The following is a 19,461-nucleotide window of genomic DNA, read 5'->3' on the forward strand; positions in this document are numbered from 1 at the left end:
AACATTATGATAATTAATTATGAATGAATAAAAATGATAAGAAATTCTATCTGCTAAATGTTCAGTAAGAGCAAATCCCCCTCACAGCTGCACTGTGTTTGTAAATAAACAATAAGCAAAATTGTCTTTTCAATGAAACATAAATTAAAACATGTTGACAATAATGGTATTAATCTTATGTAATTAATGTAAAATGAAGATGCAAACATTCAGTAAGTTGCAGTTATTTATATTTTTGGAATATTTTGATGCAAAACACTATCACATAGTTTCATAGTACTCTATTTTACATGTATAAAAATGACATGTGTAATCCCCCCCCCCCCCCCCCCCCTTCATTTACAGAAGCAGAACAGAGGTGAAAAGAACATGTTTCCTCTGAGCTTTAATCAAACCTCACGCTGGCTCCGAACACAAATGCAGAGGATACACAGCTGATACACACAAGACAAAAAAAACACAGCAACTCCCTGCAGCAGAATGACTTGATCTTGTTGTGACCTCCAACGGATGACGCTGATTGGCTGCAGTCACTGCTCCACTGCAGCAAAGTGACTCAGCAGGTTTGATATTATTCGACCCAAGAGGGATTCTTCCCCTTAGCCGCTCCCTCTGCTCCATCAGCCAATGAATGTGGTTACAAAGCACCACTCCCACAGCCTGTGTGTGTGTGTGAGTGTGAAGCCTGTACAACAGACAGAGGCTGCTCCTGCCAGTGTTTACCATCCAATATGTAAGCGTGCAAAATGAAATGCATGTGACCAGGGATGAACTGTATTTGATATCAGTTTGGTAGTGGTCATAATGACCACAAAGCACTTCAATGTCTCATATATTCTAAATTAAAAAGCTGTAAAAATGTAAACAAAAGCAAAAATCATATTTATTTATTGTTAATGTGAGCAGAACACTTGTTACACAGTTTTGTTTAAAAAAAAATTTAAATGGCTCAGCACAAATGTGATGAAGTGAAGAACTGAGATAATGTCTCATGTCTTTCTTGCCCTTCCATTGACACACTTAAGTATCCTCACCCATAAAAGAATTAAACAAAAGGACATGTGGACTTTGAAAACACAGAGGTTTTAAACATTTAGTAAAAAAGCAAATTATTGGCTAAGATCCATGTGACTACAGGCCTGTATGTGCTGTTCTACTGAAAATACAGCAGAGGGTATCAGGTCATTACTATACTGCTGAGTTTAAGAGAAAACGATTGATAAATGATTCACCACATCATTTTGAACACACATCTTCATTTATGTTCTTTTGTGAGTCCTCCAACTGATGTATGTGTGCTGTAACTATGAAACAGTTGTCCAGTATTTAGCCCTTCTGAGTCTATTTCATGGATAAATACATTTTATTTTATGAAAAGAAAAGGATCCATTGTGTTCAGTAATATATCGAAACGTGACTGAAAGTTCTGAAGTTCATATGATTTGACCTCGCCTGACCCTTGACCTGGACACAGTTTGTGATTTCGACTCCTGCTGTAATTGAGTTTGACGCCCTGGCTTTAAACAATCTGAATTATATCAACATTGGCAAACACTCAAAGATGTGATGTCACTATTGGACATGAGAGAGTGGTGTTGAGTCATCCCTAATTTTATTTCCTTCTAGTAACAATAGTCTGAGCTGAAACAGCATCTCCTCCTCCTCCTCCTCCTCCTCCTCCTCCTCCTCTGTGCTGCAGTGCCACAAATCTGATCCTGCAAACACAGTCAGATGGAGGCCACGCCCCTCCTTCCTGTCCCCTCTGCACCATGCAGCCAGCACAGAAAGTACAGAACGGTGCACCATCAGGAACATTTTCAGAACTCATCCATCATTCAATTATAAGACAAAGGTCAACTGGTGTGTGTTTCTCAAGTAGACATTTCTAATGCTCCAAACTAAGATGTGCGTTAATGCTGTGAACCTCCAAATAAACATAAACTACTGTATGATACCATGTGATTATGGTAAATAAATGTCAATTTCCATATGCATATAATGTATAAATACACATCCTGTGCAAATAATTTCATCTTAACCAGTACAGTATCCTCTTTCATTTTATTCTGCACACTGGCTTTGACAGAAGATGTCTCTGACGTGAAAAAGGAATTGGGATTTCTAGAAAATCACTATTCCTGGGGCCCCATTTACATCAATAACATTGCTTCAAGCCTTCAAGTATTGCTCTCATACAAGAAAAACGCCATCATTCTCACAAGGATGCTATAGTTATGGCTTAAAAAGTTAAGTCTTATAAAGGTATCTTCTTTAAATCTTTACATTTGTATTTAATTGCCACCAGCAAAGAAAATATAAAGTGCAGAGGATAATCAACGACATATCCTTCTTAAACTCTCTCATCTTTGCGCTGTGTGAAGAAGAGATGTTTTAAAACGAAAAAAGGCAGAAACATAAAGAAACAAAAGTTCAAAGACAAAGAACTTCATCCAGCCTTTCTCCTGTTTGGAATTCTGCTGCTTTTCCATCTAACTCCTGCTTCCTCTCACTCACTCAGTGACTGATGTATACTGTATATCAGGTCTCTGACATATACTGTGAGGAGTTCAAGTATCTGGGGGTCTGGTGAAGAAAGTGGATGGACGGATGAAAGGAAGGAACAATGGAGGTCAGACAAGTGTAGGGGTAGGGGACAAGTGGGGGACATAAGGGTGAGGACAAGATGGAGGCAGATGATCCACTGTGGCGCCCCTCAAAGGGAGAAGCCAAAAGAAGAAGAAAAGGGGAGGCTTCCAAAAACCACTGGTAACATGATCCAGGTGCAGCTATCACTTTGGTTACAGAACAGCCTGTACAAGTACAAACTTTAAAACTCTCAAAAAAACTTTTTTTTTTCTTCACATTTGCAGTCAATCGTTTATGTACAGGCATCAACACGAACATGTGACGATGACATTTTGATGCATATTGCCCAGGGTGCACCCCCTTGTCCTCCTGTGTGCAGAGGGAGTTCTCAGATAAAACTCTGAGAGCTGTAGTTCCTCGTTCACATTGTCTTTACAAACAGCATAAAGAACCATCACGCGATGAAGAGTTGGAGTCTGTTTCATGCAAACACTCTGCTAGGTTTGTACCAGCGGCTGCTCTGAAATGTCCTCTGGTGTTTTGTCCCCTTCGCGGGACTTTTTCCTCTTCCTGTGGCCTGAGGAGACAACACGTTAGCAGTGATGAAAATGTGGCTCATATTAATCATACCAGTCAGTTTTCCTCTCTAGCTCTTTTCAGGTCTTTTGCATCTTCCCCTTTATTCCAATGTATTTTTTGTGTTCCGTGTAAGCCTTTATGCTTGATTTATTCCATCATTTTTCCCGCTGTGGATTGCTATTGCTTTTTGTTTATCTAAACCAAAAAACACAGCATAAAAGCCAGTCTAAATACCTATTGATTTACATTGAAATGGATCAAATGCAGGTTAAAAATGTCACATTTGCAATCCATAACCAGAAAATAGGATCATCTTTTGAAGCTTCTGCTTGAAGAATGTACCTCAAATAAATCCACAACAGCCTGGTAAATCTGAAATACAAGTTTTGTAGCCTGTGCAGTTTTAAATGTTATAAACTCAACTTTACAATAATATATACACATCTGTAGAATGTAGAATCAAAATGGAATGATCCTGAAGGGAACAGCATGAGAATAGAAAGTAGGCAAGTTAGTTCTAATAGGAGGCAAAAGGTGAGTGTGTGTGTGTGTGTGTGTGTTTGCAGCTGAGTTTACATATGAATTAAAGCCAGAGAGAGAGAGAGAATAGAGAAGGTTGGTGAATGTGAGGACTCACTGAGTTTCAGCAGGAGTTTCTTGCCCAGTGTTTCCTCTGAGCCGCTCAGCGACAGACTGCTGATGAAAGGAGATGTGTCCGTTTCTATGGGAACAGAGGCCATGTCTGAGAGAGAGAGAGAGAGAGAGAGAGAGAGAGAGAGAGGGAGGGAGACAGAGAGAGCTAGTCATAAATCAGTGAAGAACAGCATTGTCTGTTGGAGGAAGCTTAAAATCCAACCTGTGAAGTCAATGAAAAACAATTTTTGGGAACTCTGAATGTGAACATATTGCTTTACTCTGCCAAGGAGGTTTGGTTTTGTGTTCTTGGCAGTGGTGTTTTCAGTGACTTTGGGGGCCCCAAGAAAAAGGCCCCAGGGGGCCTCATCAAGCTTTATTAGGCAATTTACAGCCATTTTCCTTATGTAGCGATGATAGGAATTAAGGATTGTTGCATGAAATTGTTATTGCTAAAGCAGGTCAGGTCAATGTGAGTTCCTGCAGATCCTAAATCCCTGGAATCTCCTCCCTGACATGGTTTGTGTGGTCCTGTAATGGATCGTCTCGTCTGTGCTTTCTCAGGATTAAAACTTTGAAAATCAGTTACCATGTTCATTCATCAATTATCTAACCTGACATGTTTTTGATTTAACAAATATTGGTTTTGAGTTAATGTTTTGGTTTGTGGAATTGGTAATGACTGAGATATGTTTTGAATTTGCTGGTTGATCTGTTCAATTATTGTATAAAGGGAGAAAAACTCCATTCACTAGTTGTATTTTCGTGTTATGTGTCATTTTGTAGCATAGAAGCTAACTGGGTATATACAGTATATTATATAAACTCAACAAAATGGACAGGGTTTGTTTTGTGACAGTTCTCCTGTCAGGTGCCCAACATATGGTTTACAAAGGCTTCACTTATTTTAAAGGGGCCTGTGGGTCAGAGGTTAGTGCTTCATTGTGTGTCATTTTAGTTCAGACACTGCTTCTGATCTTTTAGCCACATTTACACTAAGCGTCCCAATTGTGTGCATTTCAAATGTTAATTTCAAAATAACCGATTCAAAACCGTCCAACATTTTGGCGCTCTTTTGTTGTGGTACCTAGCATAGTGGTCCAGCTCCTGGTGGGAGGAGCTAAACACACTGCAGTCTGTTGACTGGTGGACAGAAAATGTTAACTTACAGGTAACAGAGGGAATGAAATGGAAAAAGCACAAAGTCAACCTTAAATATAATGTTCATTGCCACAGAGAGAGGATTCAAGATCATTTCTATTTTATTTTTAACAAATAATGTCAGCACTGAGGACTGCACAGCTGGGTACACTGTGTCCTGTTAGTGTGATGTCATGCTATTAGGGCGGTGGCGGATAAGTAGTAAAGTGAGTTGTCTTTCAACTGAAATGTTAAGCGTTCGATTCCCGTCTCCACATGTAGGCTATACATGCCGATGTGTCCTTGGGCAAAACACTTAACCCCCTCAATGAAGCTGACTCAGCTATCGTCATCCGACTAACACACCAACCAACGCAGTGACAACGCAAGCCAGATCAGGATTTATCTCTCCATACGTACTCTGGTGAACTGAACTGTAGCTACTGCTTGGTTATCAGTTTATCATGTACTCATTCAAAGGGAAAAATGACATGCTGAAATGATTTCATAAATATAAAAGCTTTATCCCTAAGTTCATTGTGACAAGCGTGTTTATGCAGATGCCGTACCGGTGTGTGCGTCAGTCTCAGCTCTGTCCTCTCTGATGTACGGGATCTCGTCCATCCTGAGAAACACTGAGTCACTGGGACTTTTCTGGCCGTCAGATTTACTCCCTGCAGCAAACACAAATAAACAGAAGATGTTTGAACATTGCCTTCCACCCATTCATTGATCGTAAACTTCACCATAATAAATAATGATACATTGTCAAATTAACTTGCTCATGCACTCATAATTCAACAGGTTTATACTTTAATTGTGGGTCTAGTTTCATAGGTTTATATGGAAGTGGAAGAAAAAAAGGTTCTAGAAAGATTCTATAACATGTAATCCATTTGTATGAAGCACCATCACCTGTCGCTAGAGTGGAGGACACTTACGGACAATGCGGTTCTTCTCGTTCAGCAGGGACGTGCTGTGCAGGACGGTGGACTGCGGTCCTTGGGTTCTGGCCGAGCTGGGCCGACTGGGCTCCCTGGGTGGAGGCATTAGCATGGTGGTGGTGTGTGGTGGGGGCATCAGCGTGGCTCCGTGCTCCATTATCGGAGGCTCCGGGTTTGGGGTGTTGCCCTCAGATGGACGAGCGTCGGCATCAGGTGTTTGAGGAGAGCTGTCCATCCTGGTGGCTGTCACAGCGTTCTGGTAGTGACTCCGAGTGATCTGACACAAGAGAGGTACCAAAGAAAACCTGTTTTCTATGTTGAGTACATGAGAAATAAATTTAACTCTTGGTCATTTTGCAAACATTGGGTGCAGTGAAATCCACTGCAAATGTACACATTTTTCAACATACATGAAACAAAGCCAAAGACTGAGATTATGTGACTGTGATGTGCCACTACCTTGATGACCTGAAGGTGTGTGAGTTGTCTGACCGAGTAATCTGGCAGGTAGACGTTCCCGCCTCCGTTCAGCTGCCCCATGCTCCCTCCGTACAGCATGGACTCAGAGCGGTCCAAACCACTGCTGCGAGAGGGGGATCTGTGGACTGATTTAGAGCAGAAGTGAAATGGCACTGAAGCTCAGGCATATACATGACTGGCTCAGCGAGCAGTTAAATTAGCCTGGAAGTCGGACTTTTTAGCGGAATTTATTTGATTTGATTTTGGGTTCAAGTACTTCTCTAACGACTTGGGTTAATGTTTGTGCAGTGGCAGCGAGTATGTGTGAAGGGCTGGTGTGGAAAATTCTCTGTTGCTGGTGAAGAATGAAATAGAGACTTCTGCCGACCAACAAGTTTTTTATTTTATTTTGCAAAAGAGGTCAATCAGCACATGAACGGTCAAGATGCTAAAAAGACACTGAACACTCAGTGTTTTTATTCCTGAGGACTGCTCCACAGGAGTCTGGGAAGTATCCCGGAATACAGGACACGGGGGTATCTCAAAAGATTCAATGTACAAAGAGAGTTGAATTTACAATCACAGTGCCCAGGGGCCCAGTTTCTCATAATCCGTCCCAGATGTTGGAAAATGCAAATGCAATTTTTGTTTTGTAAGCTTCAGTTGTTCAAAATAATTTTTTTTAAACTAGAGCAAAAAAAAGTGTGATTTAGCAAAAGCTAATTGAGCTAATCCCAATGTTGTATCAGAAATGGAGGACAGTTTGTGTGGACTGTAACTGAGTGAGACTGGATAAAGAGAGAGTGGGCAGAGCACGGGAACAGAAGGTGAGCTTGGAAGTTGGACTTTGTAGTAGGAAGTCTAACCTTGGTTGCACTGTTGTTGGTCGTTTCTTAGCCAGTGAATGCAAATGAGACACCGATTGCATAAGTGATGTAACGTGACCAACTGCTTTACATTCAGTGTGAATGCACCTTTAGAGAAGGAGATCATGTCTGCGTTTGTGATTTTCATAGACAGGTTTTCGAGGCGTAGTCGTGGGGGAGAGGGGTTGTGGTTTGGCGGGCTTGAGATCTCGTCGCTGCTTTTTGCAGATGATGTGGTCCTCATGGCTTCGTCGGCCTGTGACCTTCAGCGCTCACTGGATCGGTTCGTGGCCGAGTGTGAAGCGGTCGGGATGAAGATCAGCACCTCTAAGTCTGAGGCCATGGCTCTCAGCAGGAAACCGGTGGATTGCCTTCTCCGGGTAGGGAATGACTCCTTGCCCCAGGTGAAGGAGTTCAAGTATCTCGGGGTCTTGTTCACGAGTGAGGGGACGAGGGAGCGGGAGATGGGCCGGAGAATCGGAGCGGCTGGTGCGGTACTGCATTCGCTTTACCGCACGGTTGTGACGAAAAGGGAGCTGAGCTGGAAGGCAACGCTCTCGATCTACCGGTCAATCTTCATTCCTACCCTCACCTATGGTCATGAAGGTTGGGTCATGACCGAAAGAACGAGATCGCGGGTACAAGCGGCCGAAATGGGATTCCTCAGGAGAGTGGCTGGCTTTTCCCTTAGAGATAGGGTGAGAAGCTCGGTCATCTGGGGGGAGCTCGGAGTAGAACCGCTGCTCCTTTACGTTGAAAGGAGCCAGTTGAGGTGGTTCGGGCATCTGGTGGTTCGGGCATCCCAAGGGAGGTGTATCAGGCACGTCCAGCTGGGAGGAGGCCTCGGGGTAGACCTAGGACAAGGTGGAGAGATTACATCTCCACTCTGGCCTGGGAACGCCTCAGGATCCCTCAGTCGGAGCTGGTCAATGTGGCTCGGGAAAGGGAAGTTTGGGGTCCCTTGCTGAAACTCAAAAACTGTAATAGCATATGTTGAATATGTAAATCAGCATCATACCTGCTGGCATGATGGCAGGAACCCCAAAGTAAGAGAATGCTGCGTTCTCGAACTTGAGCGCTTCTTTACCGAACTCCACTTCCACTCGACCCTGAGCGCAAATAAACACAAAAACATTGTGTGAGCTGAGCAGCTTTCTTCTCAAACAAGATGACGCAGCATCAGTGCCTCTTGTGAGTGCTGCTCTGGTAGAAGCAGATATACCTGCAACACCAGGATGAAGTGCTCCACCGGTTTGTTGCGTTGGAACAGAAAGTGTTGCTGCGCTCGCTTGTTCCTCTCATCAAACTTGAGCTCCTGGACCACGCTGGGGTGTTTGATCAGCCTCAACAAGATCTTCTCTGAAATGTGAGCAGGTTTGAAGGGTTCCACCTCTGATGGAGAGAGGAGAGAGGAACACACACACATCTAGTCCTTGGATATAATATGAAATGTAATGTTTTAATATATTTTCATTGCATGTTTTATACTTTTATTTACTTTTACTATATAGTCACCTAGTTCTGGCAATTCCTGTGTCGAGTGTTGCAAATTAGCATCTGCTACAAACACCATGATGCATGCTTTGGATAACTGCAGCAGAACTGTCTATGTTTTTGTATCTGTCCCTATAAAAATAAACCATAAATAAATAAATAAATAAGCATGAAACAAAGGCACAGCATGGCTTCTCCTGGGTTAGAGCACCAGCATGTTGACATGATGATTTGATCTCATTTTGTTTTGTCATGCCCCACCTTGTGTCACTGCTGCGTCTCCTTGTCTGCCTGCTCTTGGGTCCTGAACGGTCTCGTCACAAGTACATATTCATCAATATTGCACGGCGTCCCATCCCCCAACACCTTCCCTGCTTTATGGTCTCTTTTAATGGGACCATAATTTTTACCAAATGGATGCAATGTTTTATTGAATGAGATAAAAATGTCTCCTGATATAATGAGAAATATTGTTAGCTTCTCATAGACCTAAATACAAACCAGTGGAATCGCCCCCTGATGGACGTTCAAGACAATACAGGTTTCAGACACTTCCCATGGTCCCAAAAACAAAATGTGTCTATTTCAACTTTTATCTATAGACGGAACTCAGATTGTATGATTGTAAGAAGAGAGGACAAAGTGGTTTCTAAGGTCTGCTGTTACCTGTGGACAGGAACCGGTGAGTCGCCAGGAGAAGCTGAGGAGAAATCTTCACTTTCATCTCATTCTCTGACAGTTTGAAGATGGAGAAGTCCTGCTGCTTCCGCTCGTGGTGAGAAACACGCCGCTTCGTGCGATTGTCAGCTGACAGACACACACACACTCACAGTGAGACACACAGAGCGAGCATGTCCCAAACATCCCTGAAACGTGTTGTACACGTACATGTACATGCATACGTACTGTAGAGGTCAGTCTCATCCAGGATCTCTGACTTAATGATTTCCTCAATGACGTCCTCCAGGGTGACGATGCCCGTCACCTCGTAGAAAGGGTCACCTTCACCCTCGTTGTTCACCCGCTGCACGATGGCGAGGTGAGACTTTCCTGCATGTCAAAGGTTGAAAACAACAACAAACCCATCATGACATGGCTTCCTGCAACAGCACAAGTAAAATTACCGTAATAACCACATATTGGCTTTGACTTGCAACTTCTCAGCTTTCAGAAACTGCTGGAATTTGTAATTACGGCAATGCAAAGTGCACTTGCTCAGACACATTGTCTGCGATACACTCTGTGTTAAAGGCTTAGGCTACCAAATATCTTCCTTAAAAAAATAATGACTACATATTGACAATATAATAATAATAATAAAAAAAATAAAAACAAAGCTATAATGTATGTTGTCAAAGCTGCTGCTGCTTCTGTCAGTGTACAATGCCAACACTGATCCTTGTTCTGTAGTCGTCACTGCTCCTCAACTGTCTGGCTCCAAGTCACCTTTTTTCTGTGTCTCTACGCTCACTGCCTGCCAAATACTCACACACACACACACACACACACACACACACACACACGCACACACACACACACGCACACGCACGCACACACATGCACACACACGCACACAAACACAAACACACACAGTTCTGGCACAGATCAGAGATGCATTCATCTAAGTGGGTCAGCCTCAAACATACACATAATGTTCTCTGTCCTTTCAGTTCTGCTTAAAACTGCTTCATTGAATTAATGTCACACGTGAATTGATAAATGAATTGATAAACAAACATGTATTTATTCACACGTATATAATCAAATGTAACTTTTAAACCCACTTAGAGCTCATTCGTCCCATCTTTTGTTAAGATTAATATATACTGCATATATGTATATATATATATATATATATATATACATATATAACTGTGAGTCTGTGAGCTCTGCGTGACTCTCTACGATTCTCAGTAGCAGTGTGTTTTAAATCCCATGGAAAAATTCTCATGTAAGTGAAGAGTGATTGCTACAGGTTGATGAAGGACCCATGAAAAGATCCAGAAGTGAATTGTACTGCTGAAGCAAACGAAAAAAAAACCAGTTGTTCAGCAGTTTTATTGAGATAAATAATGAGCTTTTTGCTTGCGAGTAGCAGAGGGGAGGGGGTGGAGCAAGATGTTTTGCTAATGGGGGGAGTTACGCACTGCAGCTTTAAAACATCAGCAATAAACGCTGCAGTGGGGGGAGATTAGAAAGGTTTGATGTTATTGCAAAGGGTTGTAAAGTACAAATGAATGATGACTGATGAAGAAAACGGCTCTACTTCAAAATGTTGCTGACAAAACTTTTATTTCACTGATTGACCTGACAGATGTGTCATGGTTTGGACAGTATTCTTTTAGGACTTCTCATTGTTCTTTCTTTACTCTGGGTTTCCTGTTTTATTTTGTAGTTTTGTTATGTTTTACTTCCTGTCCTGTCCTATTGTCTCTCCTGATTTCCTGCCCTGCCCTAATGTGATTCACCTGTGTCTCATGATGTTCACCTGTGTTTGATTATCCCTGTAGAGCACACATCTCTACTAAAGCGCCTCAGTTTTTGATGGTTTAAATCCAGATTAAACACGCACAGGTCTTGCCTCCATTGCTTATGATGAAAAACAAATCACAGTCTCACGATGTTATTCAAGTGGCTGTGCATTCACACTTGTTTTTATTGATGTCTCTGATCTTGTGTGCACATTTTGTAAAGTTCCGAACGATTGTACGATTGTAAGATTTCTGATCACATTTCCAGATGAATAACACGCAGCGGTGTTATTTCCCTGTGGAGAAAATGAAGCCTCTCCTCCTTTGCTCGTCTTTACAGGATAAAGTAATGCGAACACGAGGAGCATGAGCAGATGGTTCGAGACAAACTGGAAAATACAGCGCACTGATTATTTCATACTCTTCACAGTGATGTTCAGTCACTGATGAGGAGGACATAAAAACATACAGGAGGAGGAGCAAACAGTTAGGCCAAGTGGAGAGATTACTTGGCTTGTAACTAAAGGGATGAGGGTTGGAATCCCTGCCACTGTCTACAACTCCTAATTCTATGAAGGTTCCTAAACAAATAAACAAATGAAATAAATAATAACAACAACAACAATAAGAATTATAATAAATCATTTACATTGATTAAGTATTCTATAATACAGTATATGCACAATAATAAGATTAGAGTTATTATGATGTGGTTTTCTGGCAGGAGGACGTCACAGGCATTGGTCCAGGATTTGTGTGTCATGTTCACTGTTCAGCTTCCCTTCTGTGTAATGCTGCTGCCACTGAAACGCTTCCCGCTACACTAACGTGCTACTGTTGCCATTGTTAACAGCAGGGAAGGTGTTACTTGGCTAGTTTCATTCCCGAGTGTTCGGGCCAAAAAGTCTGCCTCCAGTCTCACCACACCAGAAGACTCTGCCACAAATCTGCAGTCTTCAGATGGACTAAAATCAGTTTCTTTCAGTGGCAACACTCAGACCACATCCACTTCCTGGTTGGCTCTTTTCAGCTGTGAGCAAAAACCTTTGTTAACTTTTACTTTCACTTCCATTTCCACATCATCAGCACTCAATAACAAAAATCCCTGTTGTTACTTTCATCTCTTGTGCTTTGTTAGTGATCTATAAGCACAGAGCATCCCTTACAACCTCCACTAAAACATAAGCAAGCTCCTTAACTTCCAGGAAACCTGGGCATTGTGTATTATTATTTTTCTAGGGACACATCGTCCTCTAAAACCGCTGTAGATTCAGGGCCAAGTTGTTGAAACTTTTCTTTCACTTTCTTTCAAGTAACACTTTCTTCCGCTTCATTGCACCATGGTTCTGTGATGCCTGGCACCGGTGCTTGAGCATGTCGAGTTCAGCCCACTCTAACTCCGTCACAAAAACAAGCCGCACACTCAAAGCCATCATCCACTCCTCTCTCTCCACTGGAACTGTTCCTACATCCTTCAAAACCCTTCATCTCCAAAATTCTCAAAAATCAGTAGCTATTCAACTTCCATTCATCACACAGCAACCTGTACAAACCTGTACTGCACTCATAAAAATCACCAACAATCTAAGTCTGGTCTCTTGACCTGTGTGGCCTTTGACACTCCACACATCATATTATCCTGGATTGTAATGATGGGGATTCAGATCGCTTGGCTCCGCCCCCTTAGAAGAGCCGGCTCTTAGGGCTCCCAAATGGCTCTTCACGTAGTCTCACTCAGATCCTTAGCCTAATTTAGCAATTATGAATGGTTTGTGTGTCCGTCTTTTAAATCTCACATCAACAACATTACCTGGTCATACTTTCTTCTACGTAACATTAACTGTTAATGTTCAAGGCCATTCACAAGCTCCTCCTCTCCTGTCGTCCTCCTCCATCCACTTGACAGTGTTGATACATATCATTGTGCATTTTTAAGTGGTTATACGGAAGTCCTGGCCCTTTCGTAGTGGGTATACGACATAAACCTGATGGGCTGGTTTATTGAAAACCAGGAAGGGACAGATAGTCAGTTATATGTTCACATCACATACATTTTCACGTATGTTAAGCTTGGTTTATACTTCTTCGCTTGACAATTTTGATAACTGCTCTCTGACAAAAAAACAAAAACATTTAATTTAAGCTCTTGTGGAGGGTTTTTGATGTCTCCATGGTAACCAACCACCCACAATCCTCCAGTCCTGCAGCTTTTCCTGATCTCATCCTTCTGTCTGCTTTTTTATTTGCACCTATATCTTTGCTGCTCTTTCTTTGTTTTGATAATGTATGGATTAGATATTTGGTGGGTGTTCAGTGTGGCACTGCAGCACTCAAATAAGCAACTTTGAGAAGATGTTTTTGATGTGACTGTTAAGGATGAAACGTCCACTTGAAGACAGTATGACATTAGATTTTTGACATTTTTCTTTTGTCCATTTCTGTCAGTGGACACATTTAAAAGTGTCCCATGGATGCACATTTTCATACAGAGGTGAAATGCTTGTTTGGATGCAGATCATTTTTAACCTGACAATGTCATTTTCAAATGAAAAGGTAATAGAATGGATGTAGCCTGACCTTATTATTCTCAGTGGCATTTTTGCAGTGAGCACAGGACAAGAGTGTGGAGCGGTGTTGGCAGATTTATCCCCCAGAGACTGAACCAGAGGCAGGTGCTGCAGTAACTACAGCAGCAGCAGCAACAGCAGCAGCTCAAATAGATTATTATTATGTTATGTTAATTTAAAGGCTGAAGAAAATAAACTTTCCATAGATTAGCAGATAATAAACCACAGTATAGTTGTACATAATCAAATGGAGCCATGTCCCCAACAGGTTTGTTAACGCAGACACAACTGGGAGGTTTTTCTGTGTCAGCATCAGCTGCTGCAAAGGTCTCTGTCTGCATGTCACTGCTGCAGTGAAAAGGTTTAAAAAACAACATAGACAGAGAAGATGAGAGGGTTTGTTTCTTTCAGCCTGTGTTTGTGCACATTTGAAGTCATGACATGTAAGGAACAGCTAATATTACTACAGTAATAACTGTATGTCTCTCTTTCTTTACAACAAGTTGCAACTTTGCATATTTTTTTCCAGCTGTGGATAGAAGGCATATTTTCTGCGACTGAACATTTGAAAACAAAGCTCTGTCACATTTGAATGGAAACCAGAGAGAGAAACTGAGGGAGGATTTAAGTTTATAATCCTCTGCTCTGTTTAGATTATCATCTGCATCTTTCTGTGGCATCTGGCCTCTCTCTCTCTCTCTCTCTCTCTGTCTCTGTCTCTCTCTTGATTTATGAATGAATCAAGCATCAGTTGAATATTCATTGCGTTATAGTTTTAAAACAAGATAAGAAGTCCTCCAGAATGTTTTTTTTTATTTTTTAAACTAAATTTACTTCATTGTCAAATGCATAAATAGCTGTCTACTTAAAACCTGTGAAAACAGAACATGTCGCCTTGGTCAAGGTGTCCTTCTGTTTTCCTCTGTCCTATCACAGAAAAAAAAAACAGCTGAATATGCAGCAGGGAGGCTGTGAGGAGCAGGGAGAGCTGTGATTGGACGGGGAGCACCCCACCCATTTAAAACCAGCTGACTGCATACACACAACTGAGAGGAGGGAAACACTGTCCTGCTGCTACTTCTGCAGCAACACTGCAGACTGCAGACACTTTGTGATGCAGCACAGAGCTGCACGTTCTCTCTCTCTCTCCCTCTCAATGAAAATGTACCTAAAAACACATTGTTCCTCTGTTCTAGCTGTTTTTCATATCTGTTACAACCTTAAAATGCAGGTGTTACCTGGTCATTTAATGATATCTGATGGTTTTCTTTATATGCCACCGGTTTAAGAAACATCAAAATTGCCTATAAATATACACTATAAATATCATTATATTTAAATTAGCAGAGTAAATGACCTCAATATTAGCACTGCAGCAGCCTTTACAACCAGGGAATGTCATCAGAGACAACATATCACAATATGAAAACATCCAATATATATATATAATATAGTGTGCAGCCCTAGCACAGTGTAATAGTGGTATGGGAAATTAGACTTCAAAAACATCAACATGCGATTTGATTGGGCTTTATGAGTGTATGACTCTGGGTCAAAGCTGTGTGAGAAGAAATGGATTTAGATGCAAATACAATAAGTGAAATATAAGTTAACACATAATCAAAGACAACATGTAAATAGTAAAGTTTCTAATTTACAGTTATGCACAGATATTATTGCATATTAAAGATTTGAACTTAAACTTTTGTGCCACAAACAGAGACTACAATTTTTAGGCCCCCGGGCAAAGTGCTCCTGCAGGCCCTTTATCAAACCTCACCTGCAACCCCAAAATTAAAGACGATAAGATTTTTAAACATGAACTCGAAAGTATACTGTATTATATTATATTATAGAGTAGGTTATTTCATGCATCTTATCACAACACCAGGAGAGAATTCAAAATGTGAAAATTTAATTCAGGTGTAGGTGTTAGACATTACGAAAAATGTCCCAAACTACTGTTGCAGAACTTTGTGTTTGCACCTGCACCTGGACAATTTCAGGAAAACATCCAGACTTCAGTGCAGGTCTGAAAACAGCCTATAGTGTTGGGTCATACTTCCATCATACGTGTGTCTGTTGGGCTCCATATGATGTAGATTTACTCTGTGGTTGACCCTACATGGATGAAAGTGGATACAACTTCAGTTTGACTCCATGAGGTTTGATTCCATTCCAGTTGATGGAGTGCTCTGACATGGAAACTTGCTTAAGGTTATATGAAGAGGTCAACTGGTACCTACTCACTTAGGTACAACTATAGAGAGTTTAGTAGTATTTATAAGTGGCATTTATGTGGTGCTGCTGCTCTCCATGGACACTGAACACAGAAAGTATGACTCAGCCCTAATAAGAGGAACATAGCTGAATATAAGGATGAAATGAAAAGTTAATTCATTTTTTTTTAAATGTGAAGTTACAAAAATATGAGAAAATTACTGAAACTTTAAAAAGTGAACATTTTAAATAAGATCATTATCACCACGAGGTCCTGGAGTAACTGGAAAAATACACGTTTCACTTGTGGCATTATGCTATGTGATAAAATCATTGAGAAACTAATGGCTTAAGACCATTTTCTAGGGCCCCCGTGTTGCAAACACACAGAACAACACTCCTCTCACCTTTCTTGAACTCCTCCAGCATGGCGTCTAGTTTGGTGTCGTTGAAGACGCAATGCAGTGGGTGTTTGTAGAACTGTGTGATGGTCTTCAGCGGGGTGCAGTCATCCGGGTCCACAAACGCCAGGTCCTTGACAAACAGGATGTCCACTATGTTGGACCGCTCGTTCTCAAACACGGGGATGCGCGTGTAGCCGCTCTGCATGATCTCCGACATGGTGTTGAAGTCCAGCACCGCGTCCGAGGTCAGCATGAAGCAGTCGGTCAGCGGCGTCAGGACGTCCTCCACGGTTTTGGTGCGCAGCTCCAACGCTCCCTGGATGATGTTGAGCTCCTCTTTGACCAGGTCGTGGTACGGGTCCGTGACGCGCAGCATCTCCAGGAGTTTCTCCCTGGTGTAAAAGTTGGAGATTTCCTGGTTGAGGATGAGGTCCAGCAGTTTGCTGATGGGGTAGGAGATGGGGAAGGAGAGCACCATGAGCAAACGCGTCACCCAGATTGTTTTGGAGGCGATGGCGAGGCCGTGCCGCGACGCCACCGAGTGCGGCAGGATCTCCCCAATGAAGAAGATGCCAAAGGCGCAGATGACCGTGGAGACCCAGGTCATGCCCAGGATCTGACACATCCACACAGCGAGTGATGCGTTGATGATCGCGGTGCCCAGTAATAGAGTGCACAGGACGTAGTTGCCGTGCCGACGCACGGACTCGATTTTCCGCGCGTAATTTTGCTCCTTGTCGGTGCCGCTGTTCTGCAGAACCTGCAGCTCCACCGGGTCCAGCGCCAAGAGGCTCAGGTTCAGCCCGCTGAATAACGCTGAGAGCCCGAGCAGCAGGACTGAGACCAGAACCTGCAGCCACAACTCGGGTACCGCTGAACGCTCCACCACGGCAACCCAGAAATCCCGCGTCCGGTAGTGTTCCCATTTGGATCCGTCGAAGGCGCACATAGAGTAGTGTTTGATCTTCTCTCCTCGCCGCAGGTCCTTTGCCAGCAGCTCCACCAGCACCGAGTTCTGGCTGGATGCGGACTTGAAAGAGCCCAGAACCTCGATGTCGGAGGTCCTCGCGGTCTTGTCCATGCACATGTTCCTCTTCGGGTGAACTTGTCCTTCTCTCCCGGGAGTTGGTTCCTCGATGAAGGCGATCCAGGGCGCAGCGTTGTTGGCGCGCGCCGCCGAGGTGCGGTTGAGCCTCTGCGGTGAGGTGGAGTAATAAACCCGCAGCATGAAGCGCGTCCCCTCGGTGGCTTTCAGCACCCCGTCCTCCACGGACAGCTCCGCCCCGGTCTCCTCCGGCCGAAAGCCGAGCAAGCCGAGCGCTGGGGCGGGGAGCAGGGAGGCGGCGGCCAGGGAGAGCAGCAGCAGCCGGGACGCAGACAGCGGAGCCCCGAGGGGGAGCAGCACTCCGCTTCTGGACCGCGCGGCCGCATCCTCCGCAGCCATGATGCGGTGTGAGAAGCTCAGTCAGTCCGGGGGCCCCGGGTCACGTGGTGCTGCGTGGTTCCGGTCCATGTGGGAGGAGAAGGAGGGAGTTATTCTCCGTTACCGTCGGTGGTTGTGATCGGAACGGAGGGAGAAGCGCCCTCCACAGCGCAGTGACGTAACTTTCTAATAATAGCCCCCAGCTAAGACGTGAGAATCAGTGCAGTTTACTCTGCTCCGTCATTTATTTGCAAACACTTCATTTTCTGCACCACGTGGAATCCCTTTACAGTAAACTAACATGAATGAGCACACATTTCAAAAACAGTGGCACATTTGACTTGTGCAGAAACCACATTAAAACCTTGGACGTGATGAAATAAAATGAATTAACACGAAAGTAAATGCAAACAGTTTTGATTTCAGTTGAAATTTAATTAATAAAACGGAATTACCATTAGTTACAGATTAAAGGTTTGTTTGGAAACATAGATCAGAGATGACAGGGTCACGTAATCTGAAAAATATTCTGACAAAACAACAGATATTCATACTGTTTATAGTTTAACATTACTACATTCTGTAAGAAGCATTTACTAAAAAAGATTTTAATTGAACATTTAATAATGTTATTCAGATTAATTAAGGTATTAATGTAAACATTATTCAAGGGTTTAGAACACTTTAACACCAGTTAACACAATAAATGTTAACTGTTCACTAAAGTATCAAATAATTATAAGTTAACTAATAATTAAGCATATTTTACTCTTTACAATAAGAGTCACAGGGAGCATTGATAAAGGTAAAGTATGCTGTTGTCATGGTAACTGGAGCAATGTCACAAATGTGGTCATTTTGGGGCAGAGTACTGGCAGACAATAACTTAATATAAAGCATAATAGTTCACCATTTGTGTGACGCTGCCTGTTGTTAGTGTTTATTTAATTCTCAGTGACTTTAATTCCCAGTGACAGTGTTTGGTGTTACAGTGTTAAGACTCATGTTGGTAAAAAGTTTTGACTTTTACATTGTCTAAAGTTTGGCAAAGGAAAAACGTTTCCGTGTTTGTAAATGGTGAATGAAGTGTGAAGACAATGATTATCATCCTCTTTGGTCTTGATGTCCTGATCATCATTACCTAATAGTCTTTTCATTTAAATTTAGATTTACATTTAAAATAACAATCAAACCATAGCACGTGTGCATGTTTCAACACTTTCAGCACTCACAGCAGGAATATCACTGGTTCAATCCCAGTGTTTGCCCCGTGTTGGACTGTTGGACTGGCGACCTGTCCAGGGTGTAACCCGCATTTCACCCTCAGTCTGCTGCGATTGGCTCCAGCTCCCCAATGACCCTCATGTGGAGGATGAAGTGGTAGAGAAATGAATGAATGACCATGTAATAAATCAACAACTCCAAACGCCAAACACATAAAAAAAGTGTGCTGTCCTGCTGCTGAAGCATATCTGCTTTCTCATACCTTAGTTGTAACAAGTGGTTATTAGAGCTACTATCACGTCAAAGCAGTCTGGCAATTCTCCTCCGACCTCTGACATCAACAAGGCATTTTCTCCAGAGAGCTGCTGCACACAGGATATTTTCAATCTCTGTAATTAGTAGAGCTGGTTGTGAGTGGAAATCCCACAGTACTTTTTAAAATCCAATCCAA

At 42.5% G+C, this 19,461-nt stretch overlaps 1 protein-coding gene across 1 annotated transcript; it reads right to left on the reverse strand.

The window, feature by feature from the left end:
• Window positions 1–1,723: 1,723 nt before the first annotated feature.
• On the reverse strand, window positions 1,724–18,487 carry LOC131467403 (metal transporter CNNM1-like). Its single transcript, XM_058641289.1, has 10 exons — window positions 16,367–18,487; window positions 9,608–9,751; window positions 9,368–9,508; window positions 8,430–8,599; window positions 8,226–8,316; window positions 6,342–6,487; window positions 5,880–6,159; window positions 5,508–5,612; window positions 3,803–3,907; window positions 1,724–3,163 (listed from the first exon to the last, which is right to left on the reverse strand). Exons 1-10 carry the CDS (start codon window positions 17,805–17,807, stop codon window positions 3,084–3,086), a joined length of 2,703 nt encoding a protein of 900 aa, XP_058497272.1. The 5' UTR covers window positions 17,808–18,487; the 3' UTR covers window positions 1,724–3,083.
• Between the last annotated feature and the right edge of the window lie 974 nt (window positions 18,488–19,461).

This window comes from Solea solea, chromosome 10, assembly GCF_958295425.1.
Source record: "Solea solea chromosome 10, fSolSol10.1, whole genome shotgun sequence".
Taxonomy (NCBI): domain Eukaryota; kingdom Metazoa; phylum Chordata; class Actinopteri; order Pleuronectiformes; family Soleidae; genus Solea; species Solea solea.

What these genes read in the sequence shown, in the direction of transcription:
- LOC131467403 (XM_058641289.1), bottom strand. Translation starts at nt 17,807, where the DNA reads ATGGCTGCGGAGGATGCGGCCGCGCGGTCCAGAAGCGGAGTGCTGCTC. An exon ending in TCCTGCCATCATGCCAGCAG is followed by an intron (nt 6,488 to 8,225) that starts GTATGATGCTGA and finishes GCTCTAAATCAG; the next exon opens with TCCACAGATCCCCCTCTCGC. An exon ending in CACACCTTCAGGTCATCAAG is followed by an intron (nt 6,160 to 6,341) that starts GTAGTGGCACAT and finishes CTCTTGTGTCAG; the next exon opens with ATCACTCGGAGTCACTACCA.